Source organism: Serinus canaria, chromosome 8 (genome assembly GCF_022539315.1).
Source record: "Serinus canaria isolate serCan28SL12 chromosome 8, serCan2020, whole genome shotgun sequence".
NCBI lineage: Eukaryota > Metazoa > Chordata > Aves > Passeriformes > Fringillidae > Serinus > Serinus canaria.
This window is the reverse complement of record NC_066322.1, coordinates 9796766-9814069: the sequence shown is the minus strand read 5'-3', so window position 1 is coordinate 9814069 and position 17304 is coordinate 9796766. Positions and strand designations below refer to the sequence as shown.

The window sequence follows — 17304 nt, the reverse complement described above, 5'->3', positions numbered from 1 at the left end:
TCTCAAAAGCCTTTCCACTGTCTGCAGCAGGGCTGTATGTTCCTTAACCCTTTGTGCTCAGGTACACAGAGGCAGACATTATCCCTTGCACTGGAGAAGAGCCAGGTGAAGCCAAAGAAAGAGAAGCGCTCCGAGGTGCTGTTTTAAAGTAAGTATCATGCCTTTCTAAATTAGTGCATTCATTACTTTTGGGGAGTCTCAGTTTGTGAAAAATACCCCGTTCACTCAAGTGCAAGGGTAGCAACAAGAGACTTACAAAGAAGCATAGTCCAGCAGATGGGTCTCTGGTTCCTACCTGTGCAGCCTCAGGAAAGCCTCCCTGTACACTCACCCTCTCTGAGCCACCCCACTGCCCTGCCAGTGCCATCCTTGCCCTGAATAGTGCTGGACAGAGGATGAATTCTGGCAGTGAGAAAACAGTGCTGGACTAAGGCCTTATGCATCATCTTGCTTCATGATGAAATGCAACTCGAAGCAGTACAGTGTGATGCTGTTGGAATCTTGGTTGGCACAGTAGGAGTCTGGCATCCCATGTGTGACTTCATTGCATCCAATTACACGTTGAGAGGCATGCAAACTGATCCTTTTGTATTCAGACGTGGGTTGGGGAAGGATGTGTGCTCTGCCCACATACATATGTGGAGAATGCAGGCAGCCAGCATTCAGGGCACTCGGGGAAGCATTCCAGGCAAATAAAATGAGTCTTAACAGGGAGCTAGGATTGCTTTCTAAGCCCCCTGCCCTGCATAAAACAGGACTTAAATTACCCCTCTATCTCTTTCACTGTGTGATCCTGTGGGGTCAAGGTTGAAGTGATTGATAGAGCAGTGAAATGAAATTTTCTTACTGCTTAGCCTGTCACAAACACTAGTTCAAAATTAGGTTTCACTCCATAGAAAAGTGGCATTTGCCACACTGGATCCAAACCATTGGTCCAGTCAATGGACTTTGCTATCCATGCTAGTCCAAAAGCAGGGCTGCAAAGATGCGGAAGCTCCTTCTCAGCTAGGGCTCTGGTGTTGTAGCAGGAGGATTCTTGGTTATCAGTGGCTACGGACACTTAGTGCTTGGTGAGAGAACTGAGTGCCTGAGGCCAGGAGATCCAGTCCCTTCATGTGGCTTGCACCTCGCACATTGTTTTGCTGTTTGAACAAGATCCTTCCTTGCACATTTCCTGGACTTGTTTACCCATCTCTACAACACCAGAGGTGATGTTGCTTGTAAAAGCACTTTGAAATTCTGTTGAGTTTCTGTAGAAATACAGTAGTGTCACTGATGCCATGAAGCATGAGCATGTTTTTTGGCTGGCCATCTGCTCACATTTTGAAACTTAGACTAATGGATAGAAGTATTAAGAGAGGAGTGGTTGGTGGAAGGGATAGCTTTTCCTGAGCAGCAAAATTTTTTGTATTCAACCTTTAGCATATTGTCCTCTTCTCTTTTAGTGGTGGCACACCAAGTACTCGAATAACGCCAGAGTTTTCTAAATGGGCCAGTGACGGTGAGTGTTGAAATTGTAAATTGTTAATTTATATACCGCAGGGGGGCAGATAGATAGTCCATGTCTTCTGCTTGCCTGTAGGAGAGGTAGTTACTAATACTTTTGCGGAATGTCATCAGATACATATGCACATAAAACCACACTGTCTTTTTGAAACTTTGCAGCGCAATTAATTGTCAATAATGGCAGCTGGGGAAGTTCCCAAAAATGCCACCTAACTGATATGGTGATGAGAGATAGGGTTTGCACTGACTTGATGTCATGTCACTGAAAGGCAAACTGCTGTATTACAGAGTGAGCCAGCAGAGCCTGACAATGTGATGGTGGTGTTCACCTGCTGTGTGTTTAAACTGCGCAGGTGCATTTATTATTGGTTTTTTTCCAACTGCTTTTTCTTCCCTTCCTTGAGAGGTTATGCTAAAGACTTGTATCTTTTGGGTGGTTCTTGTCCTTGCTGGCCTTTGTATGGAAAGAAAAGCCTACCACTCTGAAGCCTTCACCTTTGGAGTGGAAACTCTACAATCTGTCCTATTTCATGACCTGTAGTTGAGACTCCAGAGCAAAGGAGTTATTGTGAATATGTACCTTTGCATACAGTACTCGGAAGCTCATCAGATTGAGAAGGACGGGCAAAGTGTTAAACCCATTCGACTGCTGGGGGTTTTTATTCAATGCCAGCAGCACTGTAAGTGTAAGCAGTAACCTAGTGGAAATATGAGAATAATAAAACCTGGCGCTTTCCAGCTGTAGATGCCAAATCCATTTCCAGAGCTGGGCAGTGCTGCTCCAGCTCCCTTAGGAAGGAAACTGAAGCTCAGCGACCTGAAGAGACATGTCCCAATGATTTTCTTCCTTGTTCTGTTCCTGTCATGCTTTGGGCATTTGATTCCCAGCCTTGAAAGTACCTACAAGATATAAGTACTTGCCAGTAGGAGTGGGGGAAGGGAGCAGAACTAGTTTTGCCAAGGGCATGATGGTTAAATGGAGAACATAGGATATCTATTGCAGGCATTTCCTTCTGTGGGATAGGCAATCACATTTATTTTCTGTGATGTAGAGGCACTTGCTTGTAGGTATTATCAGCTTTAGTAGCTACAGCCATGGAGGTGATGAGGAGGCAGCCCTGATGACATTTGCTATGAGCTGTTTTCTTCATACCTTTTACCTGAATCCGTGGTGATGAACCTACAGCCCTGAGGCTGGTCCATCTTCTCATCTCCACCTGGTGTCTCACACCCTCTCCTGTGCTGGGAAGATGAGCAGACTGTTCTGTCATTCTAGTTACCTGTTATATATTTCTCTACTTGTGTCTGTGAGGTCTCAGCAAATGAGAGAGGCTGAGAGCAGGGTCTGGGCTGGGTGGATTTGCTCCAAATCCACCTTTCTAGAGGAGCACTTTCATGTGGCAGCTGCATCAACCCTTCTGAATTAAATCCTGTCTTAAACAGTGGGTACATCATTGGGGGTCAGATCACTATGAACTGGGGACAAAGCAGAGGTTGTATTTCGAGGCCTGGATAGAAATACACTGTCCAGGGAGGCTCTTCCTACCAGACAGGGACACTTAGCATCAGTTACTTCTCTATCTCTTACCAAGAACTGGCATGAAAGTGACTCACTGGGGTCCTCTGAAACTCTGACTTGCTCAAATTATTTCATTGCAATGATTTAGTGTTTTCTTGCTATTTCTGTGCTTCCCTCCACAGAAATGCCCTCAACGAGTAATGGTGAAAGCAGTAAACAGGAGACCATGCAGAAGACCTGTAAGAACAGTGACATTGAAAAGTGAGTGTGAAGTGGGTAGCTTCCCTTTTTCTTGTTTTAAAAAAACATAGTGTCCCATATGGTGCTCTCAGCAGCAGTGGTAGTCTGAAGGTAAGCATATTTGAAGCTTTTACCACTAAGAGGGGAAATTGTGCTGCAACACAAAACCTGAACTTGGAGCACTCACCACTGCTGTGTTAACAGAGGGCTTGTGGGGAGTTCTCCACCAGGTATCTATGAGAGCAGGTACCCAGTGACATGGAACTAGGCACAGCTTCCAAAGGGCTTCTCCACTGCACATTACCTTCTTTAAATTATGTAAATAGATAGATCCATGCTTGCTCTCTCTTCCATCTTTCATCTCTCAATAAAAGAGAATCTCCCCCTAGCAGCACTGTTACTTGGAAGAAGTCTCACAGAGAGGATTTCTTTTTCCTTAAGATCTGTATTGAGCCTTTGCATGGTTCCTAATGGAAATAATGTCTCCGTTTTTGAGTTTTTTACCTGCAACCCTTTCAGTGATTCAGAAGTTTCAGTCCCAGTGTTTGAATATACAGTAGTGGAGGGACTGCTGGGCAGAAAGGGACTTTCCTGTCCCTTTCTGCTCACTGAATGTCCTGCAATCCAGGCTGAAATATAAATAAATGGATTTCTCTGCACTGCTCATTTGAGTAACAACCTCTATTCTAAACCTTATTCCACATGCTGCTGGGTGACTTACTGCTTGGACAGATTTGATGGTCCAAGCCTAAAACTACAGGCTGTTCTCTTCTGCCATGGACTGCATTAGCTATAATGGGACTTAGTGTTTTAAGTTGATTCTTGCCTGATAGTAAACATTGCCCCAAGATAAGTGAGAGACCAAACAAGTTGAATAAGGTAGAAGCAATGATGTGATGGTGGGCTTTAAATATTACATTTTGAGGTGACATCCACTGATAGTTTGGGATGGGGAAAAATCTAGTGGTGTAGCATTAAGCTGACTTTACAGAAAGTTGTCATTTTTCTAATGTAGTTTGTTCTCTTCCTGCCCCTGGTGCTGACATGAGAGGTTGCATCCCTGGCACATTTTTGGGTCTCTGACATTTCAGGCAGCCTGGCAGAGTATATGTTCACAATCAGAGTTAACTGGGGAAACTCTCTGCTGTAGAGGGAACTTTAACACTGCTTTGCTGTCTCGGCACTTTCTTTTCTACAAGCCCTTTTTGTTAGCATGTCCCAAATGTTGGCTGTCTGCCATTCAATGCTTCTTGGTCAGCAGACTTTGGCCAAGACGACTGAGTCAGGGAGCCTGCAGGTCAATGTAGAACCAGCTTTGTCCTTCGAGTGAGCCAACCATAGCATGCTGTCTTGGTGGCAGGGACTCATCCCTTCTGCCCTAATCTGTCAGCCTCTGTCTCGGCTGCTGCTTGCCTTCCCTTTGGGCCTCCTGCCTGTCAGTGCAGCAGCCCTCCATCCTCCCAGATCCACTCCTATTGAAAATCTTTAAACTGTAGGAGCTGAAAGGATTTGACATTTTCCAGAACACTTGAGCTCAAGTGATAAAATTGACATAGCTTTAATAATCTGATCAAAGAGGCTTTAGCTAGCACCTTTTGAAGGGTCCCAGAATCCTTTCCAAACAACTCTCGTGCTAACGCTGCTGTGACGTGCGAAGAGCAAGTGTGTGTGTGTGTCTGTGCACACACACCTTGCTCTGCAATAACCATGCCTGCTAAGATTCAGTGCTGCTAAAAGTCAGTAAAACCCAAAAGAAATTACAGGAAATTCCTCAAATGTCTTTTTCAGTCTTTCCAATAATGTTAATTTTTGAAAGTAGCAGAGGGACCTTTTCGTTTAAGGTAGTTTATTTCACCGACGTTCAGAAAACAAGACAGTGTTTCAGGTGGAGAATTCCTAGCTACCTTTTTTTTCCTCTCTCTCCTTTCCTTTGAGATTTATGTGTGATAAATAGTTTCTGTCCTGCCATTTAAGGAGTCTGAATGCTCTGTGTGCTTGTCTGTGTAGAGGGGTTCTGTTAAATTAATTGATAACAGGGATCAGAGCTAGAAGCCTACAGAAAAGGAGGGGGAAGGGTTTCTCACTGTCTGGCTGCTTCCCACTCCACTGCTGAGCCATGATATATGGCGACCTAGCCCAACAGGCTAAATTGATTCATCTCTAGTTCCTGTTTCTTAATCTGGAGCTAAATTGGTTTCATTTTTCTTGTTTTGGGTGGTGCTTACAGGAAGTTTTTGGCAGCATCACTTTACTCCATTGTTTGTACCTTCAGTTTTTGCCTTTAAATCTGAACATTATTGATTGGCATGTTAAACCTTGTGTAGCATCTGATTAGCATTTTTTAAATTGTCCAGAAGCACATGACTTAGCACCTATGTCAGCCGTGCTCTCTGTTTAGAGCAGGGGCTAATAGAGTTAGCAGTGATCTGCCTATTGATCCTTCTCTCATAAGAATGACATTCCTTCTTCCCCTCTTCCAAAAATAAGTCCAGGCAAAGAGGGTAGTGTAGTTTTGTTTGGTTTTTAATCCATTAATACAGTACACTGAGCAGTTCTCCTTTTGGCACACAGCTGAATTTCTTCACTTGAGCAGATTTAAATTAATCTAAACATGGGGTTTTGTGGGAGAGTTTCTTGCATGTAGAACAGCTAGATGGGGTTTGGGCTAAGTCTGTATTTTTTGCTCTGCTCCTTCTGCTGTGCCAGATCATCAGTAACTTAGACAAGTTGATCTCATTTGTGTAGTGTTAAACTTCAGGTGGCAGCCAGGGGTAGTGGGAGACATGGTGCTGTCCCAGCTCTCCTTCCCAACAGTGTGAGGTGTCTCAGTGCTGAGCTTTTTTAATCTTGCCAATGTGAGGTGTCTGGAAGAGACACTGGGGTGCTGAAGGCTCTTGGGGAGGGATGAAGGAGCATCATGCTATCTGAGACCTGCCTGTCTGCTGAAGACCCCAGCCATTGCCAAGGCAAAGCTCAGCTGGTGCAATGCTCCTTTACCTCAGCTTGAGATGCAGCTTTGCTCAGAGAGCAGCTGGTCCCTAATTGCCCAGGCACCCTCCCTGATGGCCTCCACTGGCGTCGGACTTCAGCAAAAGAAGTGCTGCTCACAGAGAGCTGCAAAAAGCACCTTCCCCACAAAAAGTCTTTCTCCCTGCCTTGTGAGGGTCTGGTGCCATTTTGAAACCGAGGTTCCCCGGGGTTAAAAGCCAGCATCTTAATTCAGAGTGCCAATGTTCAATTTTGCTTTCTGCTACAAGACTAGATTGCAGGCCAGCGAGAGAGTCTGGGTTAGTGGCCCACTGGGTCACCTCCCATTTGTTTTCCTCAATTTTGTGTTGTCATAAATTCATTCCAGCCCGTTGTGGTTGATCAGTTTATCTCCGCCGGGGCAGGGAGCGCTGCGAGCATGATGTATGGCACAGAGCATTGTAGCCAGCCTCTCCATGAATCACTCCAGCTGTTTGGTGTCAGCCCCAAAGCAAACAGGGCCCGGCCGCTGAGCATTGACTACGATGAGCTCAGTATGGGAAGAGACATGACGTATGAATGTTTATTTAATAATTCTCTAATATTTCCAACGGAGTGTGGCTGTGCCTTCTGGGAGGGGTGAAAGGGGGGGAGGTTGAAGAGGGAAACTCTAATCTGTTGGGGTGGGTCATAAATCAGGCAGACAACATCATTAATCAGGGATGGGACAGAAGTGGAAGGAGGTGGGACTGAAACTGCCATCCTCGCTGGGAAGGGGGCTGTGCGTTTTTTTTTTTTTTTTTTCCAAAAACAAATCTTGTTTCTGATTCTGCTTGGCCCCAGCCACGCTGCCCGCATAATAGCAAACCCGGACACAAGGCTGTTTAAGTGAGTATGCTACCTCTGCTCTGAACCTTGCAATACAAGCCTGCCAAGCATTAAATCCCTTTATAATTATCTTCTTTATATAACACTTCATGCTTATCATGCTTCATTGGATGAGACGCTTGTTGGGTTAAAAAGAGGGTTTTAGAGACAAAAAGCAATTGTATTTGTTTTATTTCTCCTGTCTCTTCTTTCTTCCCCTTCCCCCCCACCTCACCACTTTCCAGTCCAGCTGTTTTGAAATGTTGGCTCTGGTGCAGCAGCACAAGGAGAAGTATCAGTTAAAATTAAACAAAGTTTAGATTGGGGTCCTTGTGCACAGAGACAGGCATGCGAGAGCAGTCAGGGAGGTTGCAGTGTCTGTTGGGGAGACCCTGCTCCCAGGCAGACCCATCCAGGCAGGAGCAGAGTGTGAAGCCAGAGGATTAGCAGAGGCCTGAAAGGGAAGGAGCTCTTTCGTACCAGCTGAAGCTGGTATGTCGGAGAAAACAAAAGCTGTTGAGAATTCACACCATAGGATAAGCGCTACCCAGTCCTTCTCCACAGTGTCTCACACCATTAATAGGCTTTGATGGGAGACAAGAACATCTCATAGCAAAGACAGAATTAAAAAATTAACTTGAGTCATAAATGAACTAACCCTTTGTGCTCTGCTAAGCCGAGAGCATGATGCTGCTGGTGGGTTCAGTACTAGAACAGTCCACGTGAACTTGGAAGAGGATTCAGGACACTGAACTGAAGTGTGGTATTGCCAAGGGCTGAGAAAGAGCTGCTGGGCTGTGCTGCTTGTGTCCAGATTTTTATCTTTATTAGGTTTTACTCCTTTTCAGTAATTCAGTGGTATGTAATACTGTATTTGTACTGCGTACGGATGTTCAGTGCTGAAAGGGTATGGAGAAAGATGCTTCATTTCTTTATGAAGTGAGGCTTTGGCATTACTTCTTCCTCTGGGATATGACAGCGGAGAGCAGAGTGTTTGGCTGTGTTTCTTTATCCTGTTCCCTCTTTTAACTGTTGGAGAGAAGTTACATGTGCCAATAATGGTCTCAAACATTATAACCGCTGTGCAAACTGAAATTGTATCAGTGTCCGGTTCTTCACTGGCCAGTGGTTAACAAAGCTCAGCGAGGCAGGCTGTGACTGAACAAGCTCAGACCTGGGGGTAGGTGGTATATCTGTTTAGTGCAGTGTTGTCCAGAGGTTTGGTCTAATTTCATGCCTTGAGGCAATTTTCTGTAGATTTTGACATCTTCATATAGGAAGAGACTCTTATTTCTGTTGCACCTGTGATGTTTTAAAGCTGAAGCATCCGCAAACCCAGGGGGTCTGCTGGCTTCAGGGGCAGTAAGTTCTGCATCCCTGCATAACTGGTGAAAAACCAAGAATGGAATTCTATTCCTACGTTGGGGGTGTGGTTTAGGCATCTTGCAATTTATGTCTCTTTGCCTGCCCCTTCTTTTCTTTTTTCTTTTCGTAGTTTCTGAAATGCTGTTAACTTTAATTTGTAGAGTTGCTTCCTGGGAATGAAAAATCGATGGGGGGCTATCGCAGTGTGAAATTCGACTGTCACTATTGAGCTATAGAGTTACCAAGATGTCTTAGAAGGTAAAAAATAAATCGTGGCCCAGCAAGTGCTCAGCTGTGCTATTTCAAAGGGGATATGAGGCTGATGGTCTGTTAGAGGGTACTTCAGTTAGATGGATGATGATTCCCTGTGAAATATTGGAGTTATTCCATAGGTAAGAGAAACTTTAGCTTATAAAACACAAACAGCTGCCTTCTAGCAGATGAATTCTGTCCTTAAATGTGTGAGCAGCTTGTCAGAGAGATGAGTCGTCCCTAAAATTAGCCTGTTTTGTTTAACATTGTCTCTGATGGAGTATTGTGGATCTTGCTATGTTCCTTCTGAAAATACTTTGAGGATGTGACTGTTTTTTCACATCCCTTAACTGTGCTGCAAGAATTAAGAGGCAGGGACTGATACTATTTTTTTTTTTTTTTTGGAAATGTTTGTGTGCTCAAAATGCCCAGATGCTCTCAAGAGGAAAGTAACAATTATCTTTATGTAGGCTGCACTCTCTGTTTGGATGAAAGCGTTCTTTTGAAGAGCAGAAAAGGGATCATGTTGTGCCCTATCCTCTGCTAGTTTGCTGTCTATCTCCTGCATCTGCTGAAGGGCAACCCTGGCTGCACAAGCCGGCTGTTTGCTGATGGTGACAGGGCTGCTGCTTTCCTTGGCACTCACTGACTGTTGTGGCAGGACTCAGTAAGTGTTTGTGCTGTGCCAGCTGCTGTATGACAACAGGATGGTTGTAATTGCAGCTCTTGGTAGTTTATGCATTTCTTAGGCTACAGTTAGTAAGGATAAATACAAAATAGTACTTTAAAAAGGACCAGTTTTGTTAGTTCTCATTAAACCATGTCTGGGACAACTGTAGAGGGGGTAATTATTTCTCTTACACTTGCATGGACAGTTGCAGAACCACTGAGGGGTGCTTACTGCTGCAAGGAGGAGTGTTAAGTCACATGTAGTTGGAGCTTGGTAAAGATTTCCCAAGGAATTCAATAACAGAATTCATTGTGCTTTCATATCTCCTTTGCCTCTGTAACACAGAACCCAGCACTGCCTTTACAGAAGCAAAGTAATAGCAAGTAATATAATTGAAGTAGTTTAATATCCATGTTGATTTTTTTGTCCTCACTTCAGTGTCTGTGCTTTTCCTACCCTTACACCCCACTGCTACAGGCACTTCATCCTATTTCTCCATTATCTTCTTTCTTCATTTTTAATGATTTTGTCTGCAGAAAGCTGTTGTTTCCCACATAGTTGCATAAGTATTCCTGCTTGTCCCTCAGATAGCCAGCTCATGACCTGTCCTTCCACTGCTCTGCTGGTTTCCTTTTCTAGCTCTGGGACCACAATTGGTTATATGATACTAATGTGCCCTGGCCTCCTTTAATAGCTTCATGTTTCTTTTTGAAGGCACGATTACCTTAAATGATGCTAATTCTGATCCTTTCTTTCCCTGGAAAGGAAACAGCAGCAGTGTAAAAGTTCTAGGGCAGCAGCAGCACTTGTAGGAAGCTGTCTGGAGGATGTGTTATCGCACTGCCCTTGGGTGCCTCCAATCAGCAGTCATGAATGGAGATTCTGGAAAGCATATCACCTCCACAGTAAATCCCTTAAAAGGCTATAGATGAATCCAAGTGCTGCTGTAGTAGCATAGATATTTCCTGTTTATTTCAGGCATTTGGATGGGGGCCATGGGAGTAGAAGACATTTATTTAATTGCTCACAGAGTCTGGCTACAAGACTCAGCTGCATGTCCAACCTTCTGAGCAACTTTCAGCCCTAGGAATTTGCTATTCCTCTTTTCATTTCATGGCTGTTTTATAATTTTGTGCCCTGATCGTCCAACCAAAGCTACCAATAATCCCAGACCAGCTCCAGGCCACAGTAAGATGACAAGTTACAGCTGCCATAAGTCTTCCAGTAGAAAAATAGACCTGCCTAGCTATACATGGAGCTTGGTCATAATCCAAACATGTTTACTTGTGGATGGAGGCAAGTGTCCGAAGGCTGGAACCTTTAGCCTGCGTGCCTCAGCAAGGAGAGGAGCTGCATTTTCCATTTCCACCTCCTGTCCTTTGTGGCCCTGGCTTGTATTAAGATAGAGACCACAATGCACTTTCACAGATCTGTTAGAAATACAGTTGGGGTCTCCAGGATGAAGGATATGTTTGAAAAGTGAATTGAGATGTTAACACATTAGATGAGTCATTATTTCTCCTTAGGAACATTGTTTAGAGAATCATTTTCTGATTCAGCCTGTGCTCCCTCTACAAAACCTTCCTGCAGCAAACCACTTTTCCATAGCATGGCTTTTTTCTTTATCACCAAAGCTGGTCCAGTAAAGCAATGGGATTGCATTTATTTTCTCTTTGGAACAGGGAACATAGTCTCTAAATCTAATCAGAATGACCTATGCATTCTTTCTCCCAGCTTTCATGTCGAACCATAATTGCTCAAATGGCACATTTAAAATTTTGGCGCAAGCTCAGACTTTCACTCGCCGCCTTTTTAAATCAGTCCCAGTGGCCAGTGGATACTGCATAGCCCTACAAATGCATCTAAACATGCTGACTCCGAGGCTCCTTCTATTCTGAATGATCAGCGGTGCCATCTGTCTCTGTTTTGATTGGGGCTGGGCACATGTGTCCCAGCAAAACATGGGCCAAAAAAAGGGAAGAGAAAGAGCCAGCGCCTGAATTTACTTCCCGCTCCTGTAAAGACATTGTTAGGTTCTGTGTTATGGAGGCGGGGGAGATGTGAAAGCAAAATTAATTCTTCTGTCATTAAATTCTTCAGGGAATCTTTACCCAAGTCCCTACTAAATGCAGCTTAAAATGCCTTCTTGCAGTGGTAAGCTCCCCTCAGTGGTATTGCGACGGTGCATGCAAGTGTAAGAGAAATAATTCCTCTGTGGAGAAAAAAAGAGACAACATTTTTGGTTTGCATCAAGATGAAATTAGTCAGAAGCAAACTCTGAATTTGGCAAGCAAATGCCAGTATTAACAAGTTGTGCAAGCAAGTATAAAATAGAGGCGCCCGTGACTGAGAGCACCTCGGAGTCTTGTGTATGTGCCCTTGCATGCACCCTGCTCCAAATTCACAACTTAGAACACGGAAATTAGAATGGGGAACATTGCATTATTCATAACTTGGCAACCAGAAGCCAGGGCACTTTGCCAGAGTAAACTATTCTCTATAATCACAGGTGAAGCAACATTCTTTAATATCTTACAATACAAAAACATACATTAATCAAGGAAAGAGGGCTTTTTTTTCTTAGAGGACAATAAATTAGCATCCTTGCCAATTTCCTCAATACATGTGACAATGTTTTACAGGATTATAAGTCAGCCTCTTTAAAGGAGGTTAGTCTAAAAACAAATAAACCAAATAAATGAGATTTTTAGCTAAATAAAAGGGAAGCCAGCTCCTAAAAACATTGATGTCTTGCCAGGAGATTTGCTTTTAGCATTGGCAGTCTTGCAGACCCTTTAGAGGGTCTGAACTTCACTTGGTGTGATTTGACATGGCTTTTCTGTAAACAGCTTTGCTGGGCAGTTTTCTACATCAAGACATGCAAACCCCTTCTGCTATAACCAGCTCATCTAGTGAGATAAAATTGCAGTACATTGTGCCAGTCTGGTAGCCCACATGTTGTAGGGTGATTCACAGTCAATCTGCCACCAGTACCTGATGCTGGGCTTCTTCCAGAGACTTAAGATACTGAAAATGCCTGAGCTGTATCTGTTTTCTTTTAAAGCCACCTGTCACTTTTCTTTTTAAAAACTTACGTGTCACTTTAAGTGTTTTGCTTGTTAGTAGCAAAGGGGCTTTTTCAGCTTTACGTTATGTTCTTGCACTCCAGTAAGTATAAAAGTCTTTCAGTCTATGGATCTCCCACTGACTTCAGTGCTGCTCACCCACATCTGCCAAAATAAACTCCCTTTATCTTTAGCTCTCATACTTGCTGCAGATGATGCTTGCTAAATTGAAAGTGGGGGCAGATTATTTCATCAGGTTGAAAATGAAAGCAATTCTTATCCCAAGAAACATAGGGGTGTTTATAGTTAGTGTTTGAAACTCAGGTAGTGAAGGAGTTGTGTGTAAGACATTGTATGAGTGAGAGTTGAGACAGCATCACTGTGCTCTGCCATTCTGCAGTGCTCCTGGGTGTCACAGAGCTGTGCACAGCATGTTACAGGCTAATAAAACAGGGTCTCTTCTCTGAAAGAGTTGCCCTCTCACCCAGATGTAAATTGGCTATGAGAGAAGGCTTGCTATTCCATGATTGTGCACTGATGTTGGGGTCATTTTATCAAGTCTTGAAGATTTGTGCCCCGCAAAGCGAGGACTGCACCAGGCTTTCTCTTCTGCAGTGTAGCAGTGGTTATGATAATTGTCATCTACAGCTGAGGTTGGATATTGCCTGGGGCAATTTCTCTGCTCCTGGAATCTTACTTTAGCTTGACTTTGCCTTCAAAGCATCGACCAGTCTGTTTCTAATATTTATGATGTATAAGCTGCTAGTGACATGACCTCTGCCCTTGGTGCAGGGAGGTGGCATGTATGTTCTGCTGGGTTCTCCACTTTGGACAAGGGAGGATAAAGGCTTTGTTTAAAAATAAATACATCACTTTCAGGTATGTCACTGGTACTGTACATTTTCCTCTCTGACAGTCTGTATTTACAGGCAGAGGAAAGCAAAAATAAATGTATGAGGAAGAGAGAAGGTCAAAATATCAAGTGTCAAAAGTAGCCCATGAAATTTTATTGGTGGTGCATTTAATCAGTGCTAAGTGTTTTTTACAAGGTACATACAAACAGTGGAATTGTAAAAATTTATGGAATGCTGTGTACAGTGTAGCCATTTATGAAGAAAGGAAAATTTATATCCAGTTGAAATAAACCAAAGGGGAATGTTTTATGGAGACTCCTCAACAGCAGGATGCATCAAATGTGATCTGGATAAGATGTGGATGGGGTATTTGCAGGGTCTTCTTTGAGGTGTTTTCCTGCTTGTTCAGCAGCTAACAGTTTGCATCTTTCTGTGGTTCCCAAATAGGCAGGATGCTGGATGCAAGGGACAGTGTGATGTTTGTGTTTTCCTGTACAGTGGAAAGGAAACACAAGTGAACAGCTGCTACTGGTGTCTGTGGTGGAAGGCTCTCACTCTTGGGCTTGCTCCGGTAGAGCAGTTTCTTGAGCAGCCCTTAATACCCAGCTGGGAAGGGTTAACCAAGGCAAATCACAGTGACATCAGCATTTCTTTGTTTCCTTTTTGGTCCAGTATTTTGTTGATGATAAAGCACAGACTTAGTCAATTGAGAGATTCCAGAGCTGCAGAATCAGAGATAATTTAATTAACGGAATTGCTTGTGATTGCCCACTGGGACAGCGGGTAGGAATTGCTCGATTTAATTTGGAGAAACAAAGATCACATGCATGCTAATGTTTAACAAATAACCAGTGTTTGGATTTAAGTTTTTTAGCAAAGAGGGGGGTGGCCATTTCCCAGGGGAGGTTTCTCAGGAGGCGATTGCTGCTCAAAGCTACAGATAGGTCCTTTTTCCTCTACCATTGTGTTTCTCTGCACTTCTTCTGGCCTTGTACCTGAACAAAGCAAGGATTTTCTCGGAGAAAGAAAGTGTTCTAATTTTCAGTGCTGAGGGGAAAATGCTGTGAGTAGTGGAAAAATATGCATTGGGCACAAAGACTGAAAACTATCACATGCTGTCTGCCCAGTCTCACAGACTTGCTTCCTGATACCCAGCATCCTTAGCTGTCACTGCCAAGATGTGGAAAACTTATCACAAAGTCCGGGGAGAAGCACAGGACCCAGCTTCTTCCACAAGGAGCCCTCCCTTCCTGTTTTTGCTCTTGTATAACATTCTCTGTCAGGCTCCCGTGTGTGGTGGCATCACAGCGAGTCTCTACTCCATGATGGAGGTACCCTCTTGATACGTCCTCAGCCAGTGAGGACAGTTTACCTACTGGAGAGGCCTCTCACACTTACTGGAGAAGCATGAGCACTGGGGTTCAAGGTATAGCTCTTGGCAGCAGTTATGCTCAGCAGGTCTCCCTGGAGGCTGAGAAATGACGTTATCCAAACACGTCAAATCAGAGCGCTGAGGCACAAAATTGTTAAGTCCTCCTGCATCCAACATGAGGTCAAGGCAAAGCAGAGAGCCAATTCCTTCTCCGTAATTCCCTCTGCCTCACTTGGCAGGGTAGCTTGTACACAGCCTTCCCCTCTCCATGGCACTTGGCTTTCTGACCCTCGCTCCACCCTGGCGTTACCCTGTAAAAATTCTGCCCAAGGCTGCTCCCAGCTGTGTCCAGGCAAGCGCAAACAAGGTGCACACACAAGAGGGAATCCTGAGGGAGTTCCCAAGGTTGCTGCTGCAGGAAGAGTTGCTCCTAAGTGATGCTTATCTTTAGGATACAAGCGGCAGGTTGACGGTAAAATGACACTAAATGGAATGGCATGTGTCCCAAGTGCGCTGGCAACCACGAGAGCCAGACACATGGGAAGTGACTCTCGTCTTTATTCCATCCCTGGAGGTAGTTTCAGTTTCCTTTATTTACTAATGTTCTCCCTATTTCCCTTGACCTCATTTCCTCCAGCTTTTCCGAAGCAACCGTGCAATTATCGCTCACTTTGGGTTGACCCTTGGCTGCCACATCCCTTGTTGCTGCTGCTCCGAGAGGTTTTCCTGAAATTTCAAGTGCAAAATGTTCACTTACAGCCAAAACTCCTAGCACTCGTGTGAATTAGGAGCTGTGTCTTCAGCACTGTGCTGTGCATCAGGATTTGTCCTGTGGGCTTGCTTGGCAGGAAGAACATGGAGTTTAAATTCTGTCATAGCTGAGCTTTGATCCGTGCTGGGAGGTATCGCAGTGGCTAAAGCTCCCTCTCTTACCAATGCACCCCAGTCTTGTTAATAAATGTATATTTAACAATGTCTGGAGCGTATGAAGTGATAATAACTAAATCAATACCTCCCACATTGATTGTCCAGGATCCCTACAGCGTGACGCACGCAGCAGTGTGGTAATTTTCCAGCTAACTAGCACCCTGATCTACAGCCCTCCTATTGATTGGCCATTGTATCAGGCAGCCTCTGAGCATTATTGCTTATACCTCTATTCAGCCTCCTTTTCTGATTCATTCGTTTATTACTGGTCAGGTGTGATTATCTCAGAGATTTCCCGAAATCGGCCAATGGGGGTCAGCTGTTTAGATTTCTATAAACAAACCATTTTCTGTCTTCTCTAGTTGTTGCTGTGGCAAATTTTTCCTTTTCAAGTTTTGACTGTTACTGGGCTGGAACTGGGGATGAATGGGCATTTGTTTGTGTCTGCTCAAGGAATCGACTTTTCCCTTTTCCTTTCTGAGTTGCCCACCCATCTGAGGAGGACAGGTAGCTCCACAGATGGTAAAAGGGGAATTTAGCAAGGGTTGAGGTTCTACTTGCCACCTGCTTTGGGCAGGAGTCACACTCACTGCCTTTACACCTCCAGTTCCCTTGTGCATGCAGAAGGAGAAATGGACTCCATGAAGTCAAATTCATCTGCAGTGCTCAGCCAGCATCAGTTCATCGGTGGGCCAGACTGGAAGAGAAACAATTTTCTCGGCCAACAATAATCTTCAAGCTATAAATAAATAAATCTGTTTCTTCCTTGGACAAAACTAACACCTTTCTAGACTTTCTTTGAAAATGCTAGCAACTCTTTCTTGAGGGTGAGAACTCAAGCTGGGATATGGTAATAATTTATACCAATGAGCAGGAGCAGGGAGGACTGTCTCCTACTGAAACTCTTTCATCTTGCTCCAAAGAATATTTATGGATTCCAAGACTTGAATCCACAGTGTCCCTGTCTCCAGACAGTCTTCACCCCCTAGGCTATAATGGGACATTTGTATTTCTTTACCTTTTTTGCAGTTTTAAAATTGTTACCATTTGCTGGCAGCTGTCACTTGCAATGAATCTCCTTTTGATGAAGATCTCAGCTCATGCAGAGCGTGTCTCATCAGCACAAAGGCAGGAGTGAAGTTGAAGGAGCTTTGCAACAGTGGTAGTTAACCATATGCATTCCAGCAGCTTCACTTCCTTCTGAAGTGACATAATTAGGAAAATCACCCAAGATCTCTTTGACTAGTTCTGTTACCAAAGCCTTGGGAAAAGCCATCAGAATCAGCTTGTGGGAGATAACCCCAAGTCCCTCCCTGCATGCTAGCAACAAGTGACTAATGAACAAAGGACTGAGTGCCTGCCTGCAGCGAGAGTGCTGAGATTGCAGCTCACTTCACTGGTTGTAGTAATTCCACTAGACTGTGCTTTAGCCACCTGTTGATGAATCATCCTCTAAAAAGGGTAGAAGACATAGGTGCCACTGTGGGTTATCTTGTGATTGGTGATGCAGCTTCTGGTGTTGAGATGCTCTTCAGACTCTTCTGAGCTGGAGTCTGCTTGGAGATGCCAGAAATGCACTAACACATGTGAAAATTGTTGGGTTTGTTTTTACTCAAGAAAGTGATAGCCTTTATGTCAATTCTCTAAGTCTTTTCTGGGCAATACTTGAGGGCCCCTCCCTATGGCTGCACTGTGTAGAA

General features: G+C 44.1%; 1 protein-coding gene across 4 annotated transcripts in view; it reads left to right on the top strand.

The window, feature by feature from the left end:
* Nucleotides 1-17304, top strand: part of RNF220 (ring finger protein 220) — a 212552-nt gene that overhangs the window by 182574 nt on the left and 12674 nt on the right. For all 4 annotated transcript variants that reach the window (XM_009088660.4, XM_009088659.4, XM_030226610.2 and 1 more), the window contains 3 exons: nucleotides 62-148; nucleotides 1446-1501; nucleotides 3208-3286. In XM_009088660.4, the coding sequence (XP_009086908.1) occupies nucleotides 62-148; nucleotides 1446-1501; nucleotides 3208-3286 (222 nt within the window). The remainder of the gene's footprint in view (nucleotides 1-61; nucleotides 149-1445; nucleotides 1502-3207; nucleotides 3287-17304) is intronic.